At 50.4% G+C, this 21,069-nt stretch overlaps 2 protein-coding genes across 2 annotated transcripts in view; one reads left to right on the top strand and one right to left on the bottom strand.

The window, feature by feature from the left end:
• PARP3 (poly(ADP-ribose) polymerase family member 3) overlaps positions 1–506 on the bottom strand; it is a 3,758-nt gene extending 3,252 nt beyond the window's left edge. The window contains exons 1-2 of the mRNA XM_054281070.1: positions 283–506; positions 1–86 (exon numbers count right to left, since the gene is read on the bottom strand). The exon at positions 1–86 is cut by the window's left edge and continues 40 nt beyond it. Of these exons, the coding sequence (XP_054137045.1) occupies positions 1–86; positions 283–465 (269 nt within the window). The 5' untranslated portion in view covers positions 466–506. The remainder of the gene's footprint in view (positions 87–282) is intronic.
• Positions 507–2,564: 2,058 nt separating this feature from the next.
• RBM5 (RNA binding motif protein 5) lies at positions 2,565–17,598 on the top strand. Its single transcript, XM_054280811.1, has 24 exons — positions 2,565–2,701; positions 2,810–3,254; positions 3,445–3,600; positions 5,521–5,590; positions 6,070–6,143; positions 8,453–8,536; positions 8,961–9,021; positions 9,177–9,242; positions 9,390–9,550; positions 10,551–10,648; positions 11,140–11,227; positions 11,457–11,534; positions 11,628–11,700; positions 12,200–12,285; positions 12,602–12,680; positions 12,929–13,020; positions 13,564–13,728; positions 14,197–14,343; positions 14,423–14,494; positions 15,231–15,410; positions 15,623–15,697; positions 16,122–16,219; positions 16,310–16,439; positions 16,940–17,598. Exons 1-24 carry the CDS (start codon positions 2,685–2,687, stop codon positions 17,063–17,065), a joined length of 2,721 nt encoding a protein of 906 aa, XP_054136786.1. The 5' UTR covers positions 2,565–2,684; the 3' UTR covers positions 17,066–17,598.
• The last annotated feature ends 3,471 nt before the right edge of the window (positions 17,599–21,069 follow it).

The raw sequence follows: 21,069 nt of genomic DNA, 5'->3' as shown, positions 1-21,069 counted from the left end.
TGCTCCAGGAGCTGGAGGATGTAGAACTTGTTGTTGTTGGCACTGATGTTGGTCTGGTTCAGGGTGCAGTCATAGTCCTCATAGACCTACAGCGAGTGACATGGCCTGGGCTGGCACCTGGGAGCGTTCGGGGAAGGAGAGGGGGCAGAAATGTCCCAGTGGGAACACACGGGGTCTGCAAGGGAATTTGGGGCTGCCCCTGTGTCAGCAGGGCAGGGGCTGGTCTGAGACTGCCCCAAGCCTCCCCCCCTGCCCCTCTGAGCAGCCCAGCCCTGCTCTCACCCGGGCACCCGCTGCGGAGCTCAGCGGGCACAGCCCATCAATCGTGGCAGGCGGCTTCTCCTTGGCAGCGGTTTTCAGGGTTGCCAAGGTGGAGCTCCAGGTGTCGTCCTCCTCTCCCAGTTTCGGTTTCTTTTCCCTGCTGTTTGACTGCTTCGAGGAGGAAGCTTGGCGCTTGGAAGCCATGACTGAGCCCCCCCTGCTGTCACCGGTCAGCACAGCCTTAATCCCCCAGAAAAATCCTTGGGGACAGCAGAGGGAGAGGTGAGAGATGCCATGCTGCCCTTCCGGGAAAGTCCAGTGGGCTGTGCTTTGCTTTCCCTGTGCCTTCAGCCCACAGCAGGGCTGGAGGAGGGGATGGGACCTCTGCCCACAATCCTGCCCCTGTGTTCAGGGTGGGTGGAAGAGCCTCTGAGCTCCCTTCAGCCCTTGAGGGACCCCACAGTGGAAAGAGCCCAGTGACACAGAGCCGAGGGGGAGCACAGGGGAGCTGTGTCCCCACCTCCCCTCACCAGGACCCCCCAATCCACACGAGTGTGTCCCCAAGGCTCGGCCAGCTCTGTGCCCCCAGGGACACATGAGAGGGGAAACAATGCAACCACGCACCACCTGACACGAAATGTCATCCCCCAGTCGCTCTCAAGAGCAGTGAAATGCTTTGATTTGGGCAGGAGGGGGCTCGGACAACCCCTGTGTGCTGTGCCCCTGCCATCCCAGCTGAGGACAGCAGTGGGGACAGGGGGACAGGCTGTGTCCTACCTGCTCCTGCTGCCCAGGCTGCCTGCGAGAGCTGCCGGGAGCCTCCAGGCTGGCCGGGCAGCCTGCCCAGAGGAGAAACTTTTTCCTTAGGCAGCACCCAGGGATGACAGCGGAAACAGCTGAGACGCCTCCGGGCAGCAGCGCATGCACCCTGTGACAGAGCTGCCTGCTCCTCGGCTCCACTGCCTGTACTGTCTGTACTGCTGTCTGTCTGTCTGTCTGTCTGCAGTGCCTGCCTGCAGTGCCTGCACTGCCTGTACTCTCTGTGTGTCTGTCTGCACTGCCTGTCTGCTTGTACTGTCTGTCTGTACTGCCTGTACTGCCTGTCTGTCTGCAGTGCCTGCGCTGTCTGTACTGTCTGTCTGTCCGTACTGCTGTACTGTCTGTCTGCACTGCCTGTCTGTCTGGCTGCTTGTCTGTACTGCCTGTCTGTCTGCACTGCCTGTCTGCCTGCACTGCCTGTCTGTCTGCACTGCCTGTCTGTCTGGCTGTTTGTCTGTACTGCCTGTCTGTCTGCACTGCCTGTCTGCCTGTACGGCCTGCTCTGCCAAGCAGTCCCTGGATGAGATGTGACCCTGACCCCACTGTGCCCTCCAGCCAGCCCCACTCCGCCATGCTCTTAGACTAACAAAACTGTCTTGAAAAAAATAAAGATGGCACCATTTTGTGTATCATTTTTAAATATATTTTGTTGGGTCCCAAGCAAACTCTCAGGACTGAGGGTCAGGCAGTGAGGAGGACCTGACTGCATTGAATGTGGTTTGAGGGGCTCTCAGCAGCCTCTGCCTGCTCCTGCCATGCTCCGAAGGGTCCAGGTCCAGGCAGGAGAGCTGTGCAGGAGCAGGGACTGTGCTGGTGCCATGGGAAGGGGGCAGAGGGGACCTTGGTGCTGGGAATATGGAGAGGACAACGTTGCTGGGGCCAAAGTCTGGTTGGCTTTGCAGGTCCTGGGCTTGGCCATGTGAGCCCAAGCAGTGCAGGTGGAGATGCAGCCCCATGTCATCCCTTGGGAGAGAAATTATTCACTTTTAACTGAGGCAGGTGCTCCCCAAAGGGACCATAGGCCATGACAACTATTTAGCTATTGACAGGGGGAGGAGCTGGGGTTCTTCACTGTGGAGAAGAGGTGACTCCAGGAGGAACTTAAGAGCCCCTTCCAGTCCCCAAAGAGGCTCCAAGTCGGCTGGAGAGGGGCTTTGGATGGGGCACACGGTAACAGCACAAGGGATAACTGCTTTCAACTGACAGCAGTTTTGGATTGTTCATGAGGAAGAAATGCACTGCGGCGAGGCACGGGGAGCTGTTTCACAGAGCAGTTGCGTTGCCCCATTCCTGGCAGTGTCCAGAGTCATGCTGGACGGGGCTCAAAGCATCACGCTCCCATGATGGGGGGGAGGCCGCACGGCTGGGCCCTTAATGGCGGCAAGGCCTCTCCCCAACTACATTTCCCGGCGTGCTGCGCGGCCGCTGCGCCTGCGCCCCCATTGGAAGCTTCCAGTCGGGGCGCGAGGTGGCTGCTGGGTACAAGACGGGCGGTCCCTTAGACGCCATTTTGTGGCGAGGCAGCGAGAGGGACTGTGCGGGTGTGCTTGGCGTGTGGTGCCGGATCGTGCTGTGCCGGGTGCCTGCGGATCCTGGGCGGCGGCATGGGCTCGGACAAGCGGTGAGTGGCGGCGGGAGGGCGAGGGGAGACGGGAGGAGGCGGGAGGACGGGTGGTGGGGGTCGCGGCGGGCGCTTCACGCTCTGAGCTCGGCCCGCTGTGCCCCGCAGGGTGAGCCGGACGGAGCGGAGCGGCCGCTACGGCTCCATCGTGGAGAGGGAGGACCGCGACGAGCGGGAGTCCCGCAGCCGGCGGAGGGATGACTACAAGAGGTCCAGCGAGGAGCGCCGCGGTGACCGCTACGATGACTATCGCGACTACGATAGCAGAGACTACGACAGCCGAGACTACGACAGCCGCGATAGCCGAGACTGCCGCGACTACGACAGTCGGGACTACGACAGCCGAGACAGCCGGGTCTGCCGAGACTACGACAGTCGCGACAGCCGCGATTGCCGAGACTACGATAGCCGAGATTGCCGCGACTACGATAGCCGGGATAGCCGAGACTACGATTGCCGGGACTACGATAGCCGGGATTGCCGAGACTACGACAGTCGCGATAGCCGAGATTATGATAGAGACTACGACAGCCGCGATTATGATAGCCCCGAGGTGAGCGGGGCCGGGGGCCGGTACTGCGGGGCGGAGGGCGCTGGGAGCGGGTTGGAGCCCGGAGCGCTGCCCGGGGTCGTGCGGAGCAGCCCCGGGCCGGCGGGCGGTGTCGGTGTCACCGTCCGTTCGTGTGGCACTGTGGGGACACCGCGGGGAATCGCGGTTCCTAACCCTGGCCGCTGGCTTCCAGAGGGAGCGGGAGCGCAGGAACAGCGACAAGTCGGAGGACGGGTACCATTCCGATGGCGACTACGGCGAGCACGACTACAGGAACGATATTAACGATGAGAAAGAAAGCAAGACCATCATGTTGCGTGGGCTCCCCATCACGGTCACGGAGAACGATGTGAGTAGCCGGGCAGGGCCGTGCCTGCCTTGCCGCCGGGCAGGGCCGTGCCGGAGCGGCTGCTGCCATTTTGTTGAGCGCTGCATCATGGTGGCCGCTCTCCAGCGCTGTCGCGCTGCCATTTTGAGTCCTGAAAGCATTTAAACTCCCAGTGTTAAGTAATAGAGGTCAGTTCAATGTTAAACAGTCCCTTTCAGATGGAACGAGCTGTGAATATTCGTTTTTTCACGGATGTTTTTTCGAAGAGTGGATTTTAAACTATCTGCTCATTGCCGCTTTTCTGTATGGGAGGGAAGAGGCTGATTTTTTTCTGCTGCTTCGCTCCACTGCAGGGAGGGGGAGGGGGACAGAGACAAAGAGGTGGCAATCGCCAGTTTTTGTGCTCTTTATCGAGGCCAGAACTTGTGACCGATGGGGTCACACACAGTCACCGAGCTCCTTAGCCGAGCACAGCCCCGCACAAAGCTGCTTTGTGTGGGTACAGCTGTGGGAGTCAAAATGGCTGCTGCCGAGCTGAGGGAGCAAGTACTAACGAGCTTGGTGCTTGCTTGTCTGACGTATTTATTTGAAAGATGTTAAAGCTTTAAGGTTTCTTATCTATGGTAACTTTTTAGGGTTTCTCTTCTTACTGGATTATTTTGGTTACCAAGATATAAGCGCTATTTGAGGGGTAAAAGCTGAGCCCAGTTTGTTTCCAGTCAAGACTCCGCCTCTGCCTTCGATGTGTATATGCCTTAATTGCTAACACAGAGAATACATTTGCATCATTTCTACAATGGCGATTTTTTTTCCTTTGCTTTTTCGTTGATTACTTGTTACCCTCCTGATATTGAGGGTTCCTAATCGCCATATACTGCTCTAGCATTTTCGTGAGTGTTTGGGATCAACTGTAAGTTTCTGCATACAAATGAGACAGTCCAGTCAGACATTACACAGAACACGTTAGAACAGTTATTGTTTCTTAGATAATGGTGTAGCTCTACAGTTGTCCAATAACTGTAGCATAATTTATAGGAATGTTTAATTCTGGACTCAGAGTGTAGACAATGCATCTTGGAACGTAGAGTTGAATTGTGACATTAACATTACTTCTGGTTGTGTGCACAATTCTTTTTTTTTCTGCCTTTTTCATAAGAAAAATTCACTTGCATACCTGATACTATTTCCAGTCACCATATAAATGGGCAGCTTTAGATAAGTTTTTATCGTGATGAGCAGCCCTGTTGCATGTAATATAGTTTGAGTTCTGTGAAAGCTGCTGAAAAACTTTGTGTCTTCTGCTCTAGAATTAAAGAATTTGTTAGTGTTTGTTTTTCCTCCATGCCTCTGCACAGTGGCTGAGGCTGCCTGTGCCACAGCAGCTTTGTTACACCAGAAGAACTGACATTTCTTTAGCTTTTTATGGGATGACACATTCTTTACAAATCTGCTTTATCTTGAAAAACTGATGGGAGTCAGCTAGAGGATGAGATCTTTAGCATGAGGCTTAGGAATACATTGATCATGGAGCCTTGCAGTGCAGGCTTCTTGTTTTTCATTGCTAGGAGCAAAGGGATACCAGTAGTGTTCTTTTTAAAATCTTGGGATCATGCACAGATCTGTGACCAAATACTGAGAACACTGACCAATAATCTGACCAAATGAGAACACTGACCAATAATCTGTTCTGTGGCTGAGAACACACAATCATAGGGGTTCGGGTTCTGGATGATTCAGTGTCCTGAGTGAGAATTACAGTTACGGACTTGGATGCTCATCAGCCCCTGTTGGGTTCTCAGTAAATGTCTTCTTTGTCTTTGAGATACTGTTAAAAACATTGTTTTGTGTATCTCTTTCATGGTACTGCAAGGTAGGTGGTTTCTGTGACTTCTTTCTGCCAAGCTATGAAAATTTTAACTGTTGGATCAAAATCTCCTGCAGATTCGTGAGCTTATTGAGTCCTTTGAAGGTCCTCAGCCTGCAGACGTGAGGCTGATGAAGAGAAAGACAGGTGAGAGCTCTTAATCCAGTTTTTGACATCACCTTCCTCTTCCCCAGCCCAAAAGAGTATCCAGAATTGTCCCCAAACTGCAAGCACATACAATTAAAAAAAAAAAAGGTTTGCCATGGCTAAGGAATGTGGCTTTTTGGAAGACTTAGATAGCTGGTCAACATGTTAAAAGAAGTCTGTCTACAGGGGGTTTTGTTAACAGGTATTGGTAAGTAATAATAGTGTAAACCCATTTAATAGTATGTAGTGTGTTGCATGGTTACCCTTAAAGATGGATTCAGATGGAGTGAAATGTAGCCAGTTAAGGCAGCTTGGTTCCTTGCCATGGCAAAATAACGAGCAGATCCCAGCAGTTGACTGACGTCGCATTTGTAAAGCTGCTTTGTCATGAAGTAATGAAGCAGTTGGAGAGAGATGCACCTGTTTTAAAGGAACTGACTAACACAAGTATCCCGTCTATATCTGAATGCTGTCTCTAGGTGTAAGCCGTGGTTTCGCCTTCGTGGAGTTTTATCACTTTCAAGATGCTACCAGCTGGATGGAAGCCAATCAGGTTGCTTCACTCACCAAGTCTAGATATTCCTGAAAATGGAACAAGTCTGTACAGTTTAATGAGAAAAAAAAAAAAAAGGAAAAAATAGAGGTGGAAGGAGTGGTTTGTTCCATAACAGTGATTTAAAGAATAAAAGCTTTGTATATATTAAAATTTGTAACATAGAAGATAAATTAAGAGAAAAAGTTCTACTTTGGTAAAAGGTGCCATTGTTTTAAATGACTTGGTTTCCATTTAATTGGCTTATGAAGATTTGGCTAGTATTCGTTAAAAAATCCTAGCTTATTTCCACTTGATGTTTCCTTCTCTGTTGTCAGAGAAAGCACCATGTCTCTGTGTTGCATTGGTATTAACCCTGAAAGAGAAGTGTCAGTTCTTGGCAATAATCTGTTACCCCAGTTAAAGAGGGGGAACTGGCTCTTATAGAGAAAAAAGCATATTCATTTCAACTAAATTAGGCAGACAGTGAGATCTCACATGTGTTAGACACTGTATTTTGGCTTTATTGTTACTATGACTTGATAAGGAGCCAAAATGCAGTAAGAATCCTCTGGTTTGTTTTCCTGTGAGATTTTCCTGTAGCCCTGCAAACAGTTTCACTTGCTTTCACTGCTTTGAGGTTCATAACCTATTTTAACAACAGAATTTGAAAATATTCTCAAAGTGAGCAAAGTGTCAAATTACAGATTTTTTTTTCCTGCACCTGAATATTTGATGCAGCAGTCCTATGACAACATTATGACTGGTTTTCTGCTCTGTTGATGTTATAATAAAGAAACGGCACCATCATGGGATTCATGACAGTTCCAGCAGATGGAAGTTGTCATGCCTTGTGCTGGAATAGTGTTTCATATGTCCCACACTATGGATGACATCCCCAGCCAGAGAGCAGCTTTCAAATTTTGTTTCCTGACATGCTGCTCAGTAGGGCAGGTGGCTATTGGGGATAGACCAACACCAAGAAATTAATGCTGAGCATATTTTCAGAAATTAATTTTTTTTAATATATACAAAGCTATACTGATGCATAATTTATTGAAATACACTCAAATTCACTCCAGTAAGCAACCACCTTAGTAGTAGGGAAAACATAGCCTGTCCCCAGCAGCCGGGTTGCTGCCTGTTAGATGACAGAACGATGTATTGCAACTATGCCAGCAGCCTTGTTTCTATGTGTGCACATCCAGTGAGTGCTGGGCCCTCCAACCCTCCCTCCTGCCGGTAGGAGCAATGGCTTTGCCCTGTTCAGTCGTGCAGAATGTGAGAGCCTTATTCATGCTACGTGCTAGATCTGTGTCAGACCCTGTTATCAGAAAAGCCACTGGTCCTGACACTGATACTCTGCAGAAAGCCAACCTGCTATAAAAATGGTTCTGCCGTTGCAGTGTCTGGGGTGTGGCCTCTAATATGCACTTCCTCACATGTGCTTCCACCTGTTTGACCAAAATATGTTGAGAGCCATATTTTGAAAGGTCCTTCTGCATACCCACGCTTGGCAAAGCGTGAGGCTGAGAGTCAAGGCTTCTTAATAGCTGTAAATTCCTAACTCCTCTGAAGTCAGAGTGAGAGGACATGCTGAAAGCATTATGAACTTTTCCTACCCCTGGAGAAGCTTCACGTGCAATCTAGTTACTCATTTTGGAGACCTCTTGCCTGAATGAAGAACACAAACCTCTTGTGCAGGCTTCCAATTGAACTGATGCAGTCGTCAAATGAAACCACTCTTGAGTTATGTTTCAGTTGATGGCACTTGTAATCCAGCCTTCAAGAAGTCTAAGCAGGTTCCCTTTGGGAGGAATTACTGTATTTTCAAGGGGACACTTCTGAAGTGTGCTTGGAAAAGTAAATCCAAATGTGGTTAAAAGGTCTGGGGTGTTTGGAGTAGGGGACGAAGTGAAGCAGTCACCTAAGGACATGTTTAAAAAGTCTCACAGTGCTATACCAGAAGTGAATAGAAATGTGGGGGCAAAGAGACTCCTAGAAATGTGTTAATCTGAATGCAGCAGATTAGGACTCTGTCTCATTCGAGACACTTTCTGGTTCCATGTCAGCGTTTAGTGTTTGGCAGCTTTTTCTACACTCCCTGATTCTGTTTATCTTTGCTCCACATCCCATTCTCTTACTGCCCTCGTCCTCCTCTCTGCAGGATTGGATGGGCAGGGTGTAGGTGGCGGTGGTTGTCCTCCACATCCTCCCCATATGTTGTCCATTTAATTCAGGAGCACTGATTCCTCCGAAGGGTGCTCTGCCATGGGAAAATGGACGTGTGTGTCTTGATACAGGAATAATTGAAACCACTTTTTTTGCAGAAAAAGCTGGTGATCCAAGGGAAGCAGATTGCAATGCACTACAGCAACCCAAGGCCTAAATTTGAGGATTGGCTCTGCAACAAGGTACAACACATGTTTCTGTGAGAGTTTGTCTTGCTCTAGAGCTCACTGCTTGCTCAGTGGTTTAAAGAAAGTGACACCTAAATCAAACCTGCTCCTGCTCCCCATAAAGTTAAATTATTCCCCAGCATGTGTTCCCTTCTAACACTGCTTTTAGTGACTGCGTTGTAACTACACTTGGGATTGTAAGACAAAGACTACATCAGTTAAAATAACTGATGTGGGATGAGTAGGGAAAAAGTAGCTGGGATGTTCTGGAAAGCAGCTGTGGTGCAGATAAGGGTGGCTTTTGATGTTCTGGATTATTCTGGTGGGTGTGTCTTTGTTGTGTTACTTTGTGTGAATGTCTGGGTTTTGTTAGTGTACAGCAAATGCAGCATTACTAAAATTACCCAAATTCTTACTGGGCTTCTCTTGTTTGTCTCAGTGCTGCCTTTACAACTTCAGGAGGAGGCTCAAATGCTTCCGCTGTGGAGCAGACAAGTTTGGTACGTTACCATCATCTCTTTCATGTCCAGTTTGTGGGAAACTCTCTGGCCTATTTAGGAACCAGTTCCATGTAGGTTCTAGACTGGCTTATGAAATGCTGAGCTTGAAGTGAATGAACCATGTCCTGACTGAAATATTTTCTCTTCATACAAAGATTCAGAACAGGAGGTGCCACCTGGGGCAGCAGAAGCCGTTCAGTCTGTGGATTATTACTGTGATAGTAAGTGATCTTTGACTTACTCTAGAATGTGAAACGTAAACACACATACCAAAAATCCTTTCTGTACCTCAGCCTGCCAGCTGAAGGACTTGAAACACTCTGCAAAGCCATGGTGAGCACTGCTAATGTCATCCTTTTTCTCCTCAGCCATCATTCTTCGAAACATTGCTCCTCACACAGTGGTGGAATCCATCATGACTGCCTTGTCTCCCTATGCCTCTCTGGCAGTCAATAATATTCGTCTCATCAAAGACAAGCAGACTCAGCAGAACAGAGGCTTTGCGTTTGTGCAGCTGTCTTCTGCCATGGTGAGGACTTTACTGGTGTTCTGGAGAGAATCAGCTGCTTAACCTTCTTCTCTGCATTGCAGCATTTAGAGCCCTGAGCTGTCTCTAGGACTGTCCCCCTTCAAGGAGTGTTGATGGATGCAGTGTGTCAAAGCTGATAATATGTAGCTGCAGTTTGAAAGGTGGTGGGACGTTGGGAGCAGGTTGAAAATCTATTTTGGTAGCAGAGTTCTGTTCTGAATTGCAGCTTAGCTTCGTGCTTTGATTGCAGAAGTACTGCTGTGGGATCATACTTTGACAGATTCCAAGATCTGGGGCATACAGTGTGGGAACACGTGCATAGAGTTAGGCTTCTTCCACCTGGAGAAGAGAGGAGGAGGCAGATGTTGCTCTTCTTAGCAGCATCCAGTGGGAGGGTGTAAGGACAGCAGAAACATTCTCAAAGAGAGGACAAAAGGGAGTAGCCATAAATTGAAACGCAGGAAATTTCAGAGATACGAGAGAAGCCTCCTAAGTTTCAGGGAGGTCATGTGCTGGCATGAGGTCTATGAAGGGCAGTGAATCTCTGTTCCTGGATGTGACATAGTGCTGGCTGGGTTAACCATTGGATTGAATGATTTTAAAGGTCCTTTCCAGCCTGAATGATTCATTGAGTCTGTACATGAAACTCAAGCAGCAGTGTGATCTGTTTGGATCTGCTTTAATCAGAGGAAAGGGTTGGATTAAAACAGGTGCCTAATCTCAGTTTTTGCTGTTCCATTTGGAGTAGTGTGTGTCTTGATGAAGCTAAGCTTCTGGAACATATTTAATACTATGTGACCCAGGGAAAGGCTCAGTATTTTCACATGGGGTCACAGGGGTCTCACTGTGCTCTTCTGCACGTGTGTGATGTGGGGAGATGGAGGTGTTTTTACATCTTTAGCTCTTTTCAGTGGCTCTACATGAAAAGGTGGAGTTTGGGGGACTTATGGATCCCCCTCAGTAAACTGCCCTTCATAATAATGAGTATTTTTTTTTGTAGGATGCTTCTCAACTGCTACAGATTTTACAAAGTCTTCAGCCGCCGCTAAAAATTGATGGCAAAACAATTGGTGTTGACTTTGCAAAGAGTGCCAGAAAGTGAGTGTGATAGCAGTCAGTTGCATTTTCAGTTTTTGCTTTTTTTTTCATTCAAATATTCACTCCTTCCCTTTACATTGGATAGTTTCTTCTTGTCACCCACGCTTTTATTAAGCTTATTCCAACTCCAAAGTTTTGCTTCCCATAAGTCACTTGTGTTGCATGCATCCTGCTCTTCACTGTGTACCAGGAGAGTCAAAGCAGTGTTCCCCACACCCCTGCTTCCATCCTCTGAAGATAACACTGTAACTGTTTGTGTGCACAGCACATTTGTTTCCTTGGAGACCTTCTGACTTGTTACCGACTCTACAACAATGAACCTGAAGTTCCTTTACTTGCCAAGCAATGTTTTGGCTCGGGTTATAAAACATTCTGAATGTTTTATAACTGCCAAGAAATCCATGTGTGAGGGCACACTCCACCTCCTTGCATAGGGAGACACTTCAGTAAAAAGCAGAACTTACTCAGGTGCCTGATTTTTGTGATTGCAGAGACCTGCTTCTCCCAGACGGTAACAGAGTCAGCGCCTTCTCTGTGGCAAGTACAGCCATTGCTGCAGCTCAGTGGTCATCCACCCAGGTATGATTTGGAGACTGCTACTCATAGTCCTGCTTTCCTGAAAATTAAAATGCAGACCGTGTAATTGCCCTGCTGGCCACCTGCTTGGTTCAGTCGTTTGATGGCAGATTCAGCCATGACAGATCTGATCCACACACAATCAGTTTGGAGCCTAGGCACTAGGGTGCATGAAATTATTTAATACAGTTGTTTACCCCTCGCTGACAAATATTACCTTCTTGAATTTCAGCCACAGACTGGAGAGGGCAGCACCCTTGACTACAGCTATCTCCAGTCAGGACAGGAGGGATACTCACAGTATGCTCAGGTTAGTAGTAGAAATTGTGCTCTAAGCAGTAGGTTGTCATAATTCGGGTATGCAGATTACTCACCTTGTGTTGTCATTCATTTCCCTTTACAGTATTCCCAGGATTATCAGCAGTACTACCAAAATCAGGGAGGAGTGTTGGACACGGACACAGCTACCATATCAGGTAGTGCTTCCAGCATCTTAGAAGCAGTTGTTTGTAATTATAATTTTGCAGTAGTATTTTGTTGTTTGGCTGCACAGAAGACTTGGCTCATTTTGCTCTCAGGATGTCTGAATGAGGATGCATTACTGGAGAGCTGTAGCAGATTTGTTGAAGTGGAATCTCTCGTGCAAGATGAGAGAGAAGCCTTCGATTCAGACTATTGACAAAGGCTTTGAACTTATGCTAGCAGTGTAAGCACCTCTAGTAAATGTTCAGCACTAAGAGCTGTAGAGGCCAGGAATTGCTGACTTTGGGAGCAGAATGTTTCCTCCTGAAAAGGAAACTATTCCTTGTCTGGGTAGAAGATACTGTGTATCTATCTCCTTTAGAACGTTTACTGCCTTGTTTGGCTGCTGGAGCTGGAATTAGTAGCTGAAACTATAAACAAAGTAATTTTAGCCCTAGGATGCAGTAGTTTTACAAATTAGTTGGCTTATGCATCGCTGTTCTCTTTTGGCAGGAGCTCCGGTCACTACAACCACAGCTGCAGTCGTGTCCCAGAGTCCTCAGCTGTATAATCAGCAGACAAACTCACCTGACTCTCCGGTAATTGCAGCACTGATGAGTCCTTGCTTTCAAAGCCTGGCATATGTGGCTTAGCTGTAGCCTTTGATTTTTTTAAGTGGGTGGTACAGCAAAGCTTCTGAGTGTCCGTGGGTTAGTCACAGTGCTTGCGGTCATAAGTCACCTGCCATTTCTTTGGAATGGTTTTGTTCTTTGCTAAAGGTGAGTGCCAAGCATGCTGGTGAGGAGGAGTTAGCTGTCGTACGCGTAGGGTGCGCTGCTCACGCCTTGGCTCGCTGTCCTTGTTTTCTTGGTGACAGATTTTCTAATTGAGGGTTGTGGTTTGGGTTTTTTTCAGACACAATCAGCACCACCTACCACTAGCACTCAGGCACAGGCAGCTCCTCCGACTGGCGTAGTGCCTGGAACCAAGTACGGTAAGTGCTCGGGAGCTGCTCTTGGGGACCGGTTTCTGTCACTGTAGCAATAAAGCTCAGCTTTGGCCATGTGCTCCATCACCCTGTCATGGTGAAGCTGCCCCTGGAGAGCGTTGGCTGCATGAGCCCTTTACAGACGTGTCTGCCGTTGTGGCTGCTATAATCTCCGAATTTTACCTGAAATGTAGAAAGATACCTGTCTGAATTCGTCTGGAACGACCATGTCCCACGCTTTAATTTTTTTACAGCTGTCCCTGATACTTCCACCTACCAATATGATGAATCTTCAGGATATTATTATGATCCTATAACAGGGCTCTACTATGATCCTAATTCCCAGGTAAACGCAAGTTCTTCCCACATGTCTTAACTGTTAAGGTCCATTAGTTTCCTATCTCTCATCATACGAATGACATTTGAAGTGCACAACATACCAAATGTTGCAGATAACTCTCAGCAGTGTGTGTAGGGCTGGGACTTGATTTCCCTCTGGTATAGCCCTGCATTCTTCTCTCCTTTTCCTTAATTTTCCTCCACATTTGGCCCATATAGGATTAGCACTTGTCACAGCCACTATAACTGAGCTATTTCGTTGCGGAGTGCCCAGCAAAGTGCACCCAGCTCTGGGCTCTGGTGGGTCGTCTCTTGGGAGAAGCAAAAGATTCTCCATAGTGCTGTTGGGCAGAACCACCTGTGTTTGGGGACAGAGGCTTCAGCCACTTCCTGCCTTTCGACTCCTCTGTGGAGTCTGCAAAACTTGTTTGGACTCTACAAAACGCCTTCCCGTGTGGTGCAGTAGTGTGAATCAGCTTGTTTGGGTTCTCCCGTGGACACTGAGCTTGTGTGAGGTGTTTAACTGCCTGCTTCTCCTTTCCTCTGGCAGTATTACTACAATGCCTTAACCCAGCAGTACCTGTACTGGGATGGCGAAAAGGAGACCTACATGCCTGCAGCAGAGGGTGTCACGTACCAACAGACAGCTACCACAACCACCACCAAAGAAGTCAAAGAGAAGAAAGAGAAGCCTAAAAGTAAAACAGCCCAACAGGTAAAAGACAGAATGTGTTCATTACTGGGATGAAATCTTCTCTGTGGAATGGGATATTTCTCCTTTCTCATGAGAAAGGAAATCCTAGGTTATTCAGTGGGGTGCATGCCTTCAATTTGCAGGCACTGTAGGGGGCTGAGGAGAGGTGGAGTTGGCAAGGCTTCAGTGCAGAAATAAGCTCTGCATAGGAGTGCTTATGGAATGCTGCCAGGATCAGTGGGAGTATAACTGAGCCATCACATAGAGGATTAGCTTGATAAGAAGGGTTTGTACAGTAAAAGCAGCAAGCTGTGTTATCTTTGAACGCTGTATACAGGGAAACACCTGCACTGCATCCAGTGTTCTGTGGTTTAAAAATAAAAGGTAGTGGGTTGACTTGTTCTGAAACTGCATGTGAGATTGAACGGGTGTCATTAGAGATTGATAGCTTTGAGAGGAGCTGTGTGAACAAAACACTCTGCATTTCAGATTGCTAAAGACATGGAGCGCTGGGCAAAGAGTTTGAACAAGCAGAAAGAGAACTTCAAGAACAGCTTCCAGCCACTGAGTACCAGGGAGGAGGAGCGGAAGGAGTCAGCAGCTGCAGATGCAGGCTTTGCCCTCTTTGAGAAAAAGGTGAAGGTGCTGGCAGTGGTGTGTGCTGGGGTTCCTGTGACAGAGAGCTCTGTGCTCATGGCATTCTTGTCTCATCCAGGGAGCTCTGTCTGAGCGACAGCAGATCTTGCCAGAGGTGTTGAAAAATGGAGATGATGAAAATCCACTAAAGGTGAGTATGGTAGAGGATCTCTAGCCAAAACTTGCTTTCAAACCTGGATTTCCATGGCATTACCTGTAAAAAGTGGTGCTGATGATTGCAGCGATGTGGTCCAGGTGCAGTAGGTTGGGTGACTGACATACACTGAGGACGGCTGTGATTCTTCTTAGCCTTGAGGTCACTTGGGGTTTTGAGGTTTCTGCATAGGCTGTACTTAGAAGTATTGTTTGGCTAATGGGAACTGTCTTGCAGTTGGTGTGGTATGTACTCCTTGTGAGTTGCAGTACTCACAAGTGTGGGCCCAGTACTAAATACACCTAGTGAGGGTGGCTTGAGGGACCCTGCAACAAAGGTGGCAGAGAACGCTGAACTACTTAACACGTTTGTTTCAGTCTTCACTGCCAAGGCCAGCCCTTAGGAATCCCTGACCCAGGGGAACATGAGAAAAGGAGCTAGCACTGGAAGGTTTCCTAGAGAGACTCTGGAGTCTCCTTTCCTAGAGATGCTCAGAGGTCATCAGGACACAGTCCTGAGCAGTATGTGCTAGTGGCGGACCCTGCTTAATCAGGAGGGTTGGACTGGATGACCTCCAGTGGTCCTCTCCAACCTCAGGCATTCTGTGATTTCATCCTAAGTAATAAGAGCATGCTGTTCCTCCTGTGATACACATCTGCAGCCTTTGTTCCCTCTTTGTGCTCTCTGAACTCTGGCGCCATTGCACTCCCCTAATGCTGTCTTTGCTTTTCAGCGTGGCCTTGTGGCTGCCTACAGTGGTGACAGCGATAACGATGAGGACTTGCTGGAAAGAATGGAGAATGAGGAAGAGAAACTGACTGACTGGAAGAAGATGGCTTGTCTGCTGTGTAGAAGGCAGTTCCCAAACAAAGATGCTCTTATTCGTCACCAGCAGCTGTCTGACTTGCACAAGGTAGTTACACTGTATAGTGAGGAAAACACTGGGGTTGTCCTAATTAGGTGTGTAAACCAAAAACCATGAGGCATGGTGCTGTTTGGAGAAGTGTTTTTCTTAAAGCAAAAATCAGCAGGTGGATTTTTGCTCTCCCAAAAGTCAGCTACTTCATTTAAGAAGAACTGTTGTAGATTTCATGTTGTTACAGTGAATCTCTCTTCTTGTTTCAGCAAAACATGGATATCTACAGGAGATCGAAGCTTTCCGAGCAGGAACTTGAAGCCTTGGAGCTGCGTGAGAGAGAGGTCAGTGTTGAGATGAGCAGATGAGTAGCTAATGGAAAACCTGTGCAGGTGATCTGTTGAGCTCTCCTTATCCTGACACACGTCAGTGGAGATAATCCTTGTAAGCCAACCCCTTTTCCAGTCAAGGTTCAGAGCTGCCCTGTTAGATGGAGAGAAGTGTCCTGTGTCCCACAGATCTGGCTTAGCATGGGAGGCTCATTCCACCTCTAGCTTGGGGCTGCCAGGCTGGGGCTAGAAACCTGCAAGTCTCTTCTTACCCCAGTGCTGGTTCAGATGATGCTCCAGGGGCTTGGGTCTTTGGCTCTAGAATTAGTGGGCTGCAGTGTACAGCATTCTGTAGTAGCAGGCATTCATCTGACTCCCATAGCTCAAAGCTGAACAAAAGTGTCTTGAAATGCATGCTAACTGTGGTTGTTTTGTGTAGATGAAGTACAGAGACAGAGCAGCTGAGAGGCGGGAAAAGTACGGCATCCCCGAGCCACCGGAGCCCAAGCGCAAGAAGGTCTACGATGCAGGCACAGTGTACGTATCTGAGAGCTCCTCAGCAGCTGCCTCAGTGCACCATGAGCAGTGAGGGTGGCTTGTTAGTTAACTCTTCTCTTCTTCCTGCAGGAATTATGAGCAGCCCACCAAAGATGGCCTTGACAACAGTAATATCGGGAACAAGATGCTGCAGGCCATGGGCTGGAGGGAAGGTTCAGGCTTGGGAAGGAAGTGTCAGGGCATCACAGCACCCATTGAGGTAAGTAAAGAGGGATGTCTCCTTGAGGAGGTTTGGTGCCTTTTTTTTTTTCTTGTTTAACCAGAAGCACTTGCTGCTGAAGAGCTCTGAAGGAATAAACTGCCAGCCGCTGCAAAGCTGCCTCTGTTTATGTTGGCCCCTGCTCATGTTTGTCCCATTGCATGCTGAAGCAGAGGCATGGCTGTGCCTTCCTCCCTTTGGCATCTGACTCCTGGGGCACTGTGGCCTGAGTGGGCTGCCCTCCCTCCAGTTATTGCCTTTCCTGGCTTTGCCTGTGCTCCATCTTGTGCTGTTAGGAGCTGTTCTGCACAGTTGGACTGGGGCCAGAGTAGTGTGAGGTATGGGGTATTACGTGTGCTCCAGTCTCTTGGTGTCCATGGTGGTATTTATGGCTGTAGAGATCCCCAGGGAAGCTGGGTGGATTGATGGGATTTTTGGTGGTGCCCTCGTGGTGGTTTGGCCCCTCACTGCAGAGCTGAAGTGTGTGTCTTCCCTTGCAGGCCCAGGTACGAATGAGAGGAGCTGGCTTGGGAGCCAAGGGCAGCTCCTACGGCGTCTCCACGGCGGATTCGTACAAAGACGCGGTGCGGAAAGCCATGTTCGCTCGCTTCACGGAGATGGAGTGACCCCTGCCTGCAGAGCACTTCTTGTTAGCAAGAACTGACTGTTAAACTCTGTAGCCTTGGTGACCTGGCTGTATGCTGGCTTTGGTTTAGAGTTGACCATTTCATTCCCTTGGACGTTGTTCCCTGCTCAGCATGTAACAAACACTTCTGTGAGCAGATTGTTTGAACTGACTCAACTTCATGCTGGAGAGCTCCTGGTTAGACCAAAGGGGATGGCTGATCTTTGTATGGTTGTGTATATAGTGTAATGTATTCTGTGTTCTAGCATGTTGTCCAGGTGCCGCTCCTGCCCCCTGGAGCAGCAGCAGGACCTGTTAGCTGTGCTTTCAAACTGTCTCTGCTCTCCTTTTGTTGTATTGTCTGTCTGTGTTTTTTTGGAGAATTTTCCTGTACATTTTGTATGATACATCTTTGTATAGACTTTTTGAAGACTTTGATTCTAGTTGCCAATTTGGCTCATTTCCAAATGAAATACATCCAAAAAATATCCTATTTCTGTTTCTCGGTGGGTGAATGAAGAATTAAGTTGCCAATGCTACTTGTCCTTTCTGTCATTCTGCTTCTTCCCTGATGAGACTTCATCCGGGAGTCTCCGTTCCATGCAGCTCTCCACTCCCCTCCTTCCTTCATCTCTGTGCTGTGCCTTGTTCTCAGCATCTTTCTCACAGCTCCAGCCTGGATGGTGGCTGGTGCAGCATCAGATCTCTCTGCAGCCCTTCTTGCCATCACTGTGGGAGCAGAAGTGCAGCAGCAGTGTCTGCACTTGCCCAGAGCCCTGGGTGCTACCTGCTGGCCCTTTGGTGGGCGGGGGGGGGGGGGTGACGTGTGGCACCTCTGGGAAGGTTCCTGTGCCCCACCTCAGCTTCCTCTGGGCTGCCTCGGTGCTGTGGGGGAGCTGCAGGCGGGGTGCTGGGAGGATGAGGTTCCCCAGAGGTGTCCTGCAGCTGTCCCGTGACTGCCTTTCTGTTCTCTGCTGTGCTGTGCCTTGTTCATGCTCCTCTTCACAAGAGCCAGGATAATCAGAGCCCATCTCAGCCCTGAGCTCTGCTGGTGCTGTTAGCTGTGGGGTTGTGGGGTCTTGCTCAGCCTTCACACACAGCTGAGCCAGCAGTGGGCTCTCCTGCTGTCCCGGTGGGTGTAGGAAGGGGTAGGATGAAGCAGGAGCAGCTTCACCATTCATGCTTGGTGCAAAGCCCTTTGGGGGGTCGAGGCCAGCATCCTCTGGCTGCTTTTTGGAATGGGTGAATCCTGCTTTGCCGGCTGCTCTAGCTGCACCTCTGCCCCTGTTGCACTGTCAGGCTGCTGCCCCATTTTTGAGGGGTGCCTGGCTTGGGATGAGCCACGCTGGGGAATGCCCCCATTCCTGCATCAGGACCGGGACCGCAGGGCTTGGGGACCGTGCCAGAGTGGCCGGGCCGTTCCACCAGGTGGCAGGCGTGGCCCAGCTTGACAGTGTCTGTGCCGGGCTGCCGAGCATCACTGGGGCTCCAGGGATTCTCCATGGCCTGTGACATTCCCTCTTCGGCTCTACAGAGGAAGCCGGCTGGCTTGAAACAACCTCAAAGTGACGGCTCCGTGCCCCAGCTTCCCCCGAGGGGGGTGGCAGGGAAGGCAGCCCTGGTGCACTGCGATGGGGCCCTGTGCCCTTGGCAGCCTCCCCCCACTCCCTGTGTGTCCCACTGGCCACTGAAGTGCTCTGGGCTGTAAATGGGGGGGTTTGTTTCCCAGCAGGTGGGTTCGATGGATCGATAAAGTGCATTTGTGTAGCTCAGCTTCTTCCCAGCCCATCGATCCCTGTCCCAGTGCGTCCTCCTGACAAGGGGTGATGCTGCGGGCACGGGGGGAGGGCCTGCAGTGGGCACAGCAGTGTTCTGTCAGATTCACTCCTTCCTTGCTGCAGCCAAGCGCTGCCCCAGTGCCCGGAGCTGAGCCAGCCCCAGCTGGTACCTCCTTGGGGAGCCATGGAGGCACAGGGCTCTGCTGATGGGGATAACTGCTGGAAGGGGATGCCCAAAGCAGGGTCCCTTCCTGGGGCAAGGCTTTACTGGGGTCCTGGGCTTGCAACCACCCCCTCTTGTCAGATGGTTAAAGCCCACATTCCTGGGCTAGGGCACTGCTGCTGGGTGCCCAGGGAGCCAGAGAAGCTGGAGAGGGGGGTTTGCAGCCTCCCCACTCCCAGGCAGGCCCTGAACCCCATGCCAGGCTCTGGGGCAGGGCATGGAGACACCACCGCCTGCCAGCACCCGCGCCTCCAATTTAGGCAGCGCAGCGCGGCTGTTCGTGACTGAATGCACCGTGGCCCACAGCCTCCAGAGGGACATGGTGTCCCTGCCTCCCCGGGGACCGACCTCTGGGGGCGGGAGGAGAAGCTCTGGGATGGGGCCAGCCCCAGAAGTGTGCGGTGACAAGGCAGGATCCCCCTCGGAGCAGGGGGGGAGCTGCCTTGGGCATGGCTTGCAGGGCTGTCAGTGCTCCAGTCCCACTGGGGCTGAGCCTGAGCCAGGATGCCCCAAAAAGGTGCAGGAGCACTGTCAAAGTGCTGGGGGGCTGAAGCTGGTCCCACCAGGAATGCAGAGGTTCACAGCATACTGGAGACAGGCTTGTGTAGCCAGGCAGGGGCAGGAGGAGATGCAGCTCAGTCCCTCAGAGCTACACTGCACCCCTAAGCTTTGGTTTCCCTATGGCTGAGCAGCCTCAAGGTCTCTCTGTGGCTGACAATGGATAAGTAAAGTCACCAAGCCCCAGAGCAGGTGGAGACCCCAGGCTAGGGAGGAAGGGGGGACACTCAAAGGTGACATGAGCCCTTTGCCATGGGCAATAGGTACATGGGAGCAGGACTGCAGCCAGGAGCTCCTTCCAGGCACAGGGCAGCTGCAGGGTGACTTTTAGGGCCTCGGCTCCAACAGGCCTGCAGCTCCTTCCAGCACCTACAATATGCAGAATCTAAGGCCCCTGTTGGAGTAGTTACAAAGTTTGAGATTTTTCTGGCTGGCTTTCAGCATTATTAATGTTAAATTCCCAAGCCTGCTATGCCCTGGCTTTCCGGGAGGCCTTTGGAGCTCCTGCGTGCTAATTGAAGCGAGGAATGCAGCCAAACCATCAGTGTGAACAGCTTTCCTCCTGAGTGTTCCTTAATCACCGGAGTTACCAACCCATGGCAGAGCTCAGCACTCTCCATAGCCAGCCCCAGACTCTCCTGCACTGTCACTGGAATTCTGCCTGCAGGCAGGAACACATCCTTGTGTTTGGGGCTGCCAGAGGCTCCATGACTCTCTGTGGATTGGGTTGGTTTTCCTGCATTCCCCCTGCCAAAAAGCCTCCTGTGCCCAGCAGGACAGGCATGGAGAGAGCTGGAACCATGGGCTGTGCTCATGCTGAGTGTCAGCCAAAGCCAGGCACCCACAGCTCCATGGGGTTTGTGTCCTGGTGCCAAAGGGGCATCTGAAGGGGGAGGTGGTGTTTGCTGCCATGGGAGAGCCTGGGGCAGGGGGCACAGTCAGTGTGTGAGGTTATGCACCTGTGTGTCCATGTGTGTGCTCCTGCTCCTCTCCAGTGCCTTTCCCCACTCTGCCTCAGGCTGCTTCCTTTTCTCTTCCCCACCATGTTGGTCCATCCTCTCCTGAGCTACTAAATTACTTCGTAATTGCCCTGGAACGGTTTTCCCTATTTTACCCAAATGCCCCACAACCCCCTGGCCCTGGTTTCAGCTGTGGGGCTCTGCTGGGAGGATGGGCAGGGCCATGGTGCAGCATCCTGCCAGCACACCATGGGTGCTGCTGTGGCACCCTGCCTGTTTGGGATGCTCAAAGGGCAGGAAAAGGACAGAGGAGGGGGAGGATGCACAGATAAAGGGGGTTGGGAAGGGTGTGGGCACCCTGCTCCAGGTGCTCACTACACCAGCACCCCTCCTGCCCCTTGGCATGGAACACCTGTGGCCCTGCACCAGTGGCCATGTCATCCTGGACACTTCATCCCCAGCCCCACAGCACCAGGGTGGGTGAGGA

Source organism: Melozone crissalis, unplaced genomic scaffold (genome assembly GCF_028551555.1).
Source record: "Melozone crissalis strain CALT ecotype California unplaced genomic scaffold, PUWL_Pcris_2 ptg000029l_1, whole genome shotgun sequence".
NCBI classification, from domain to species: Eukaryota; Metazoa; Chordata; class Aves; order Passeriformes; family Passerellidae; genus Melozone; species Melozone crissalis.
The sequence above is the reverse complement of the archived record's forward strand: the minus strand, read 5'-3'. Positions and strand labels throughout refer to the sequence as shown.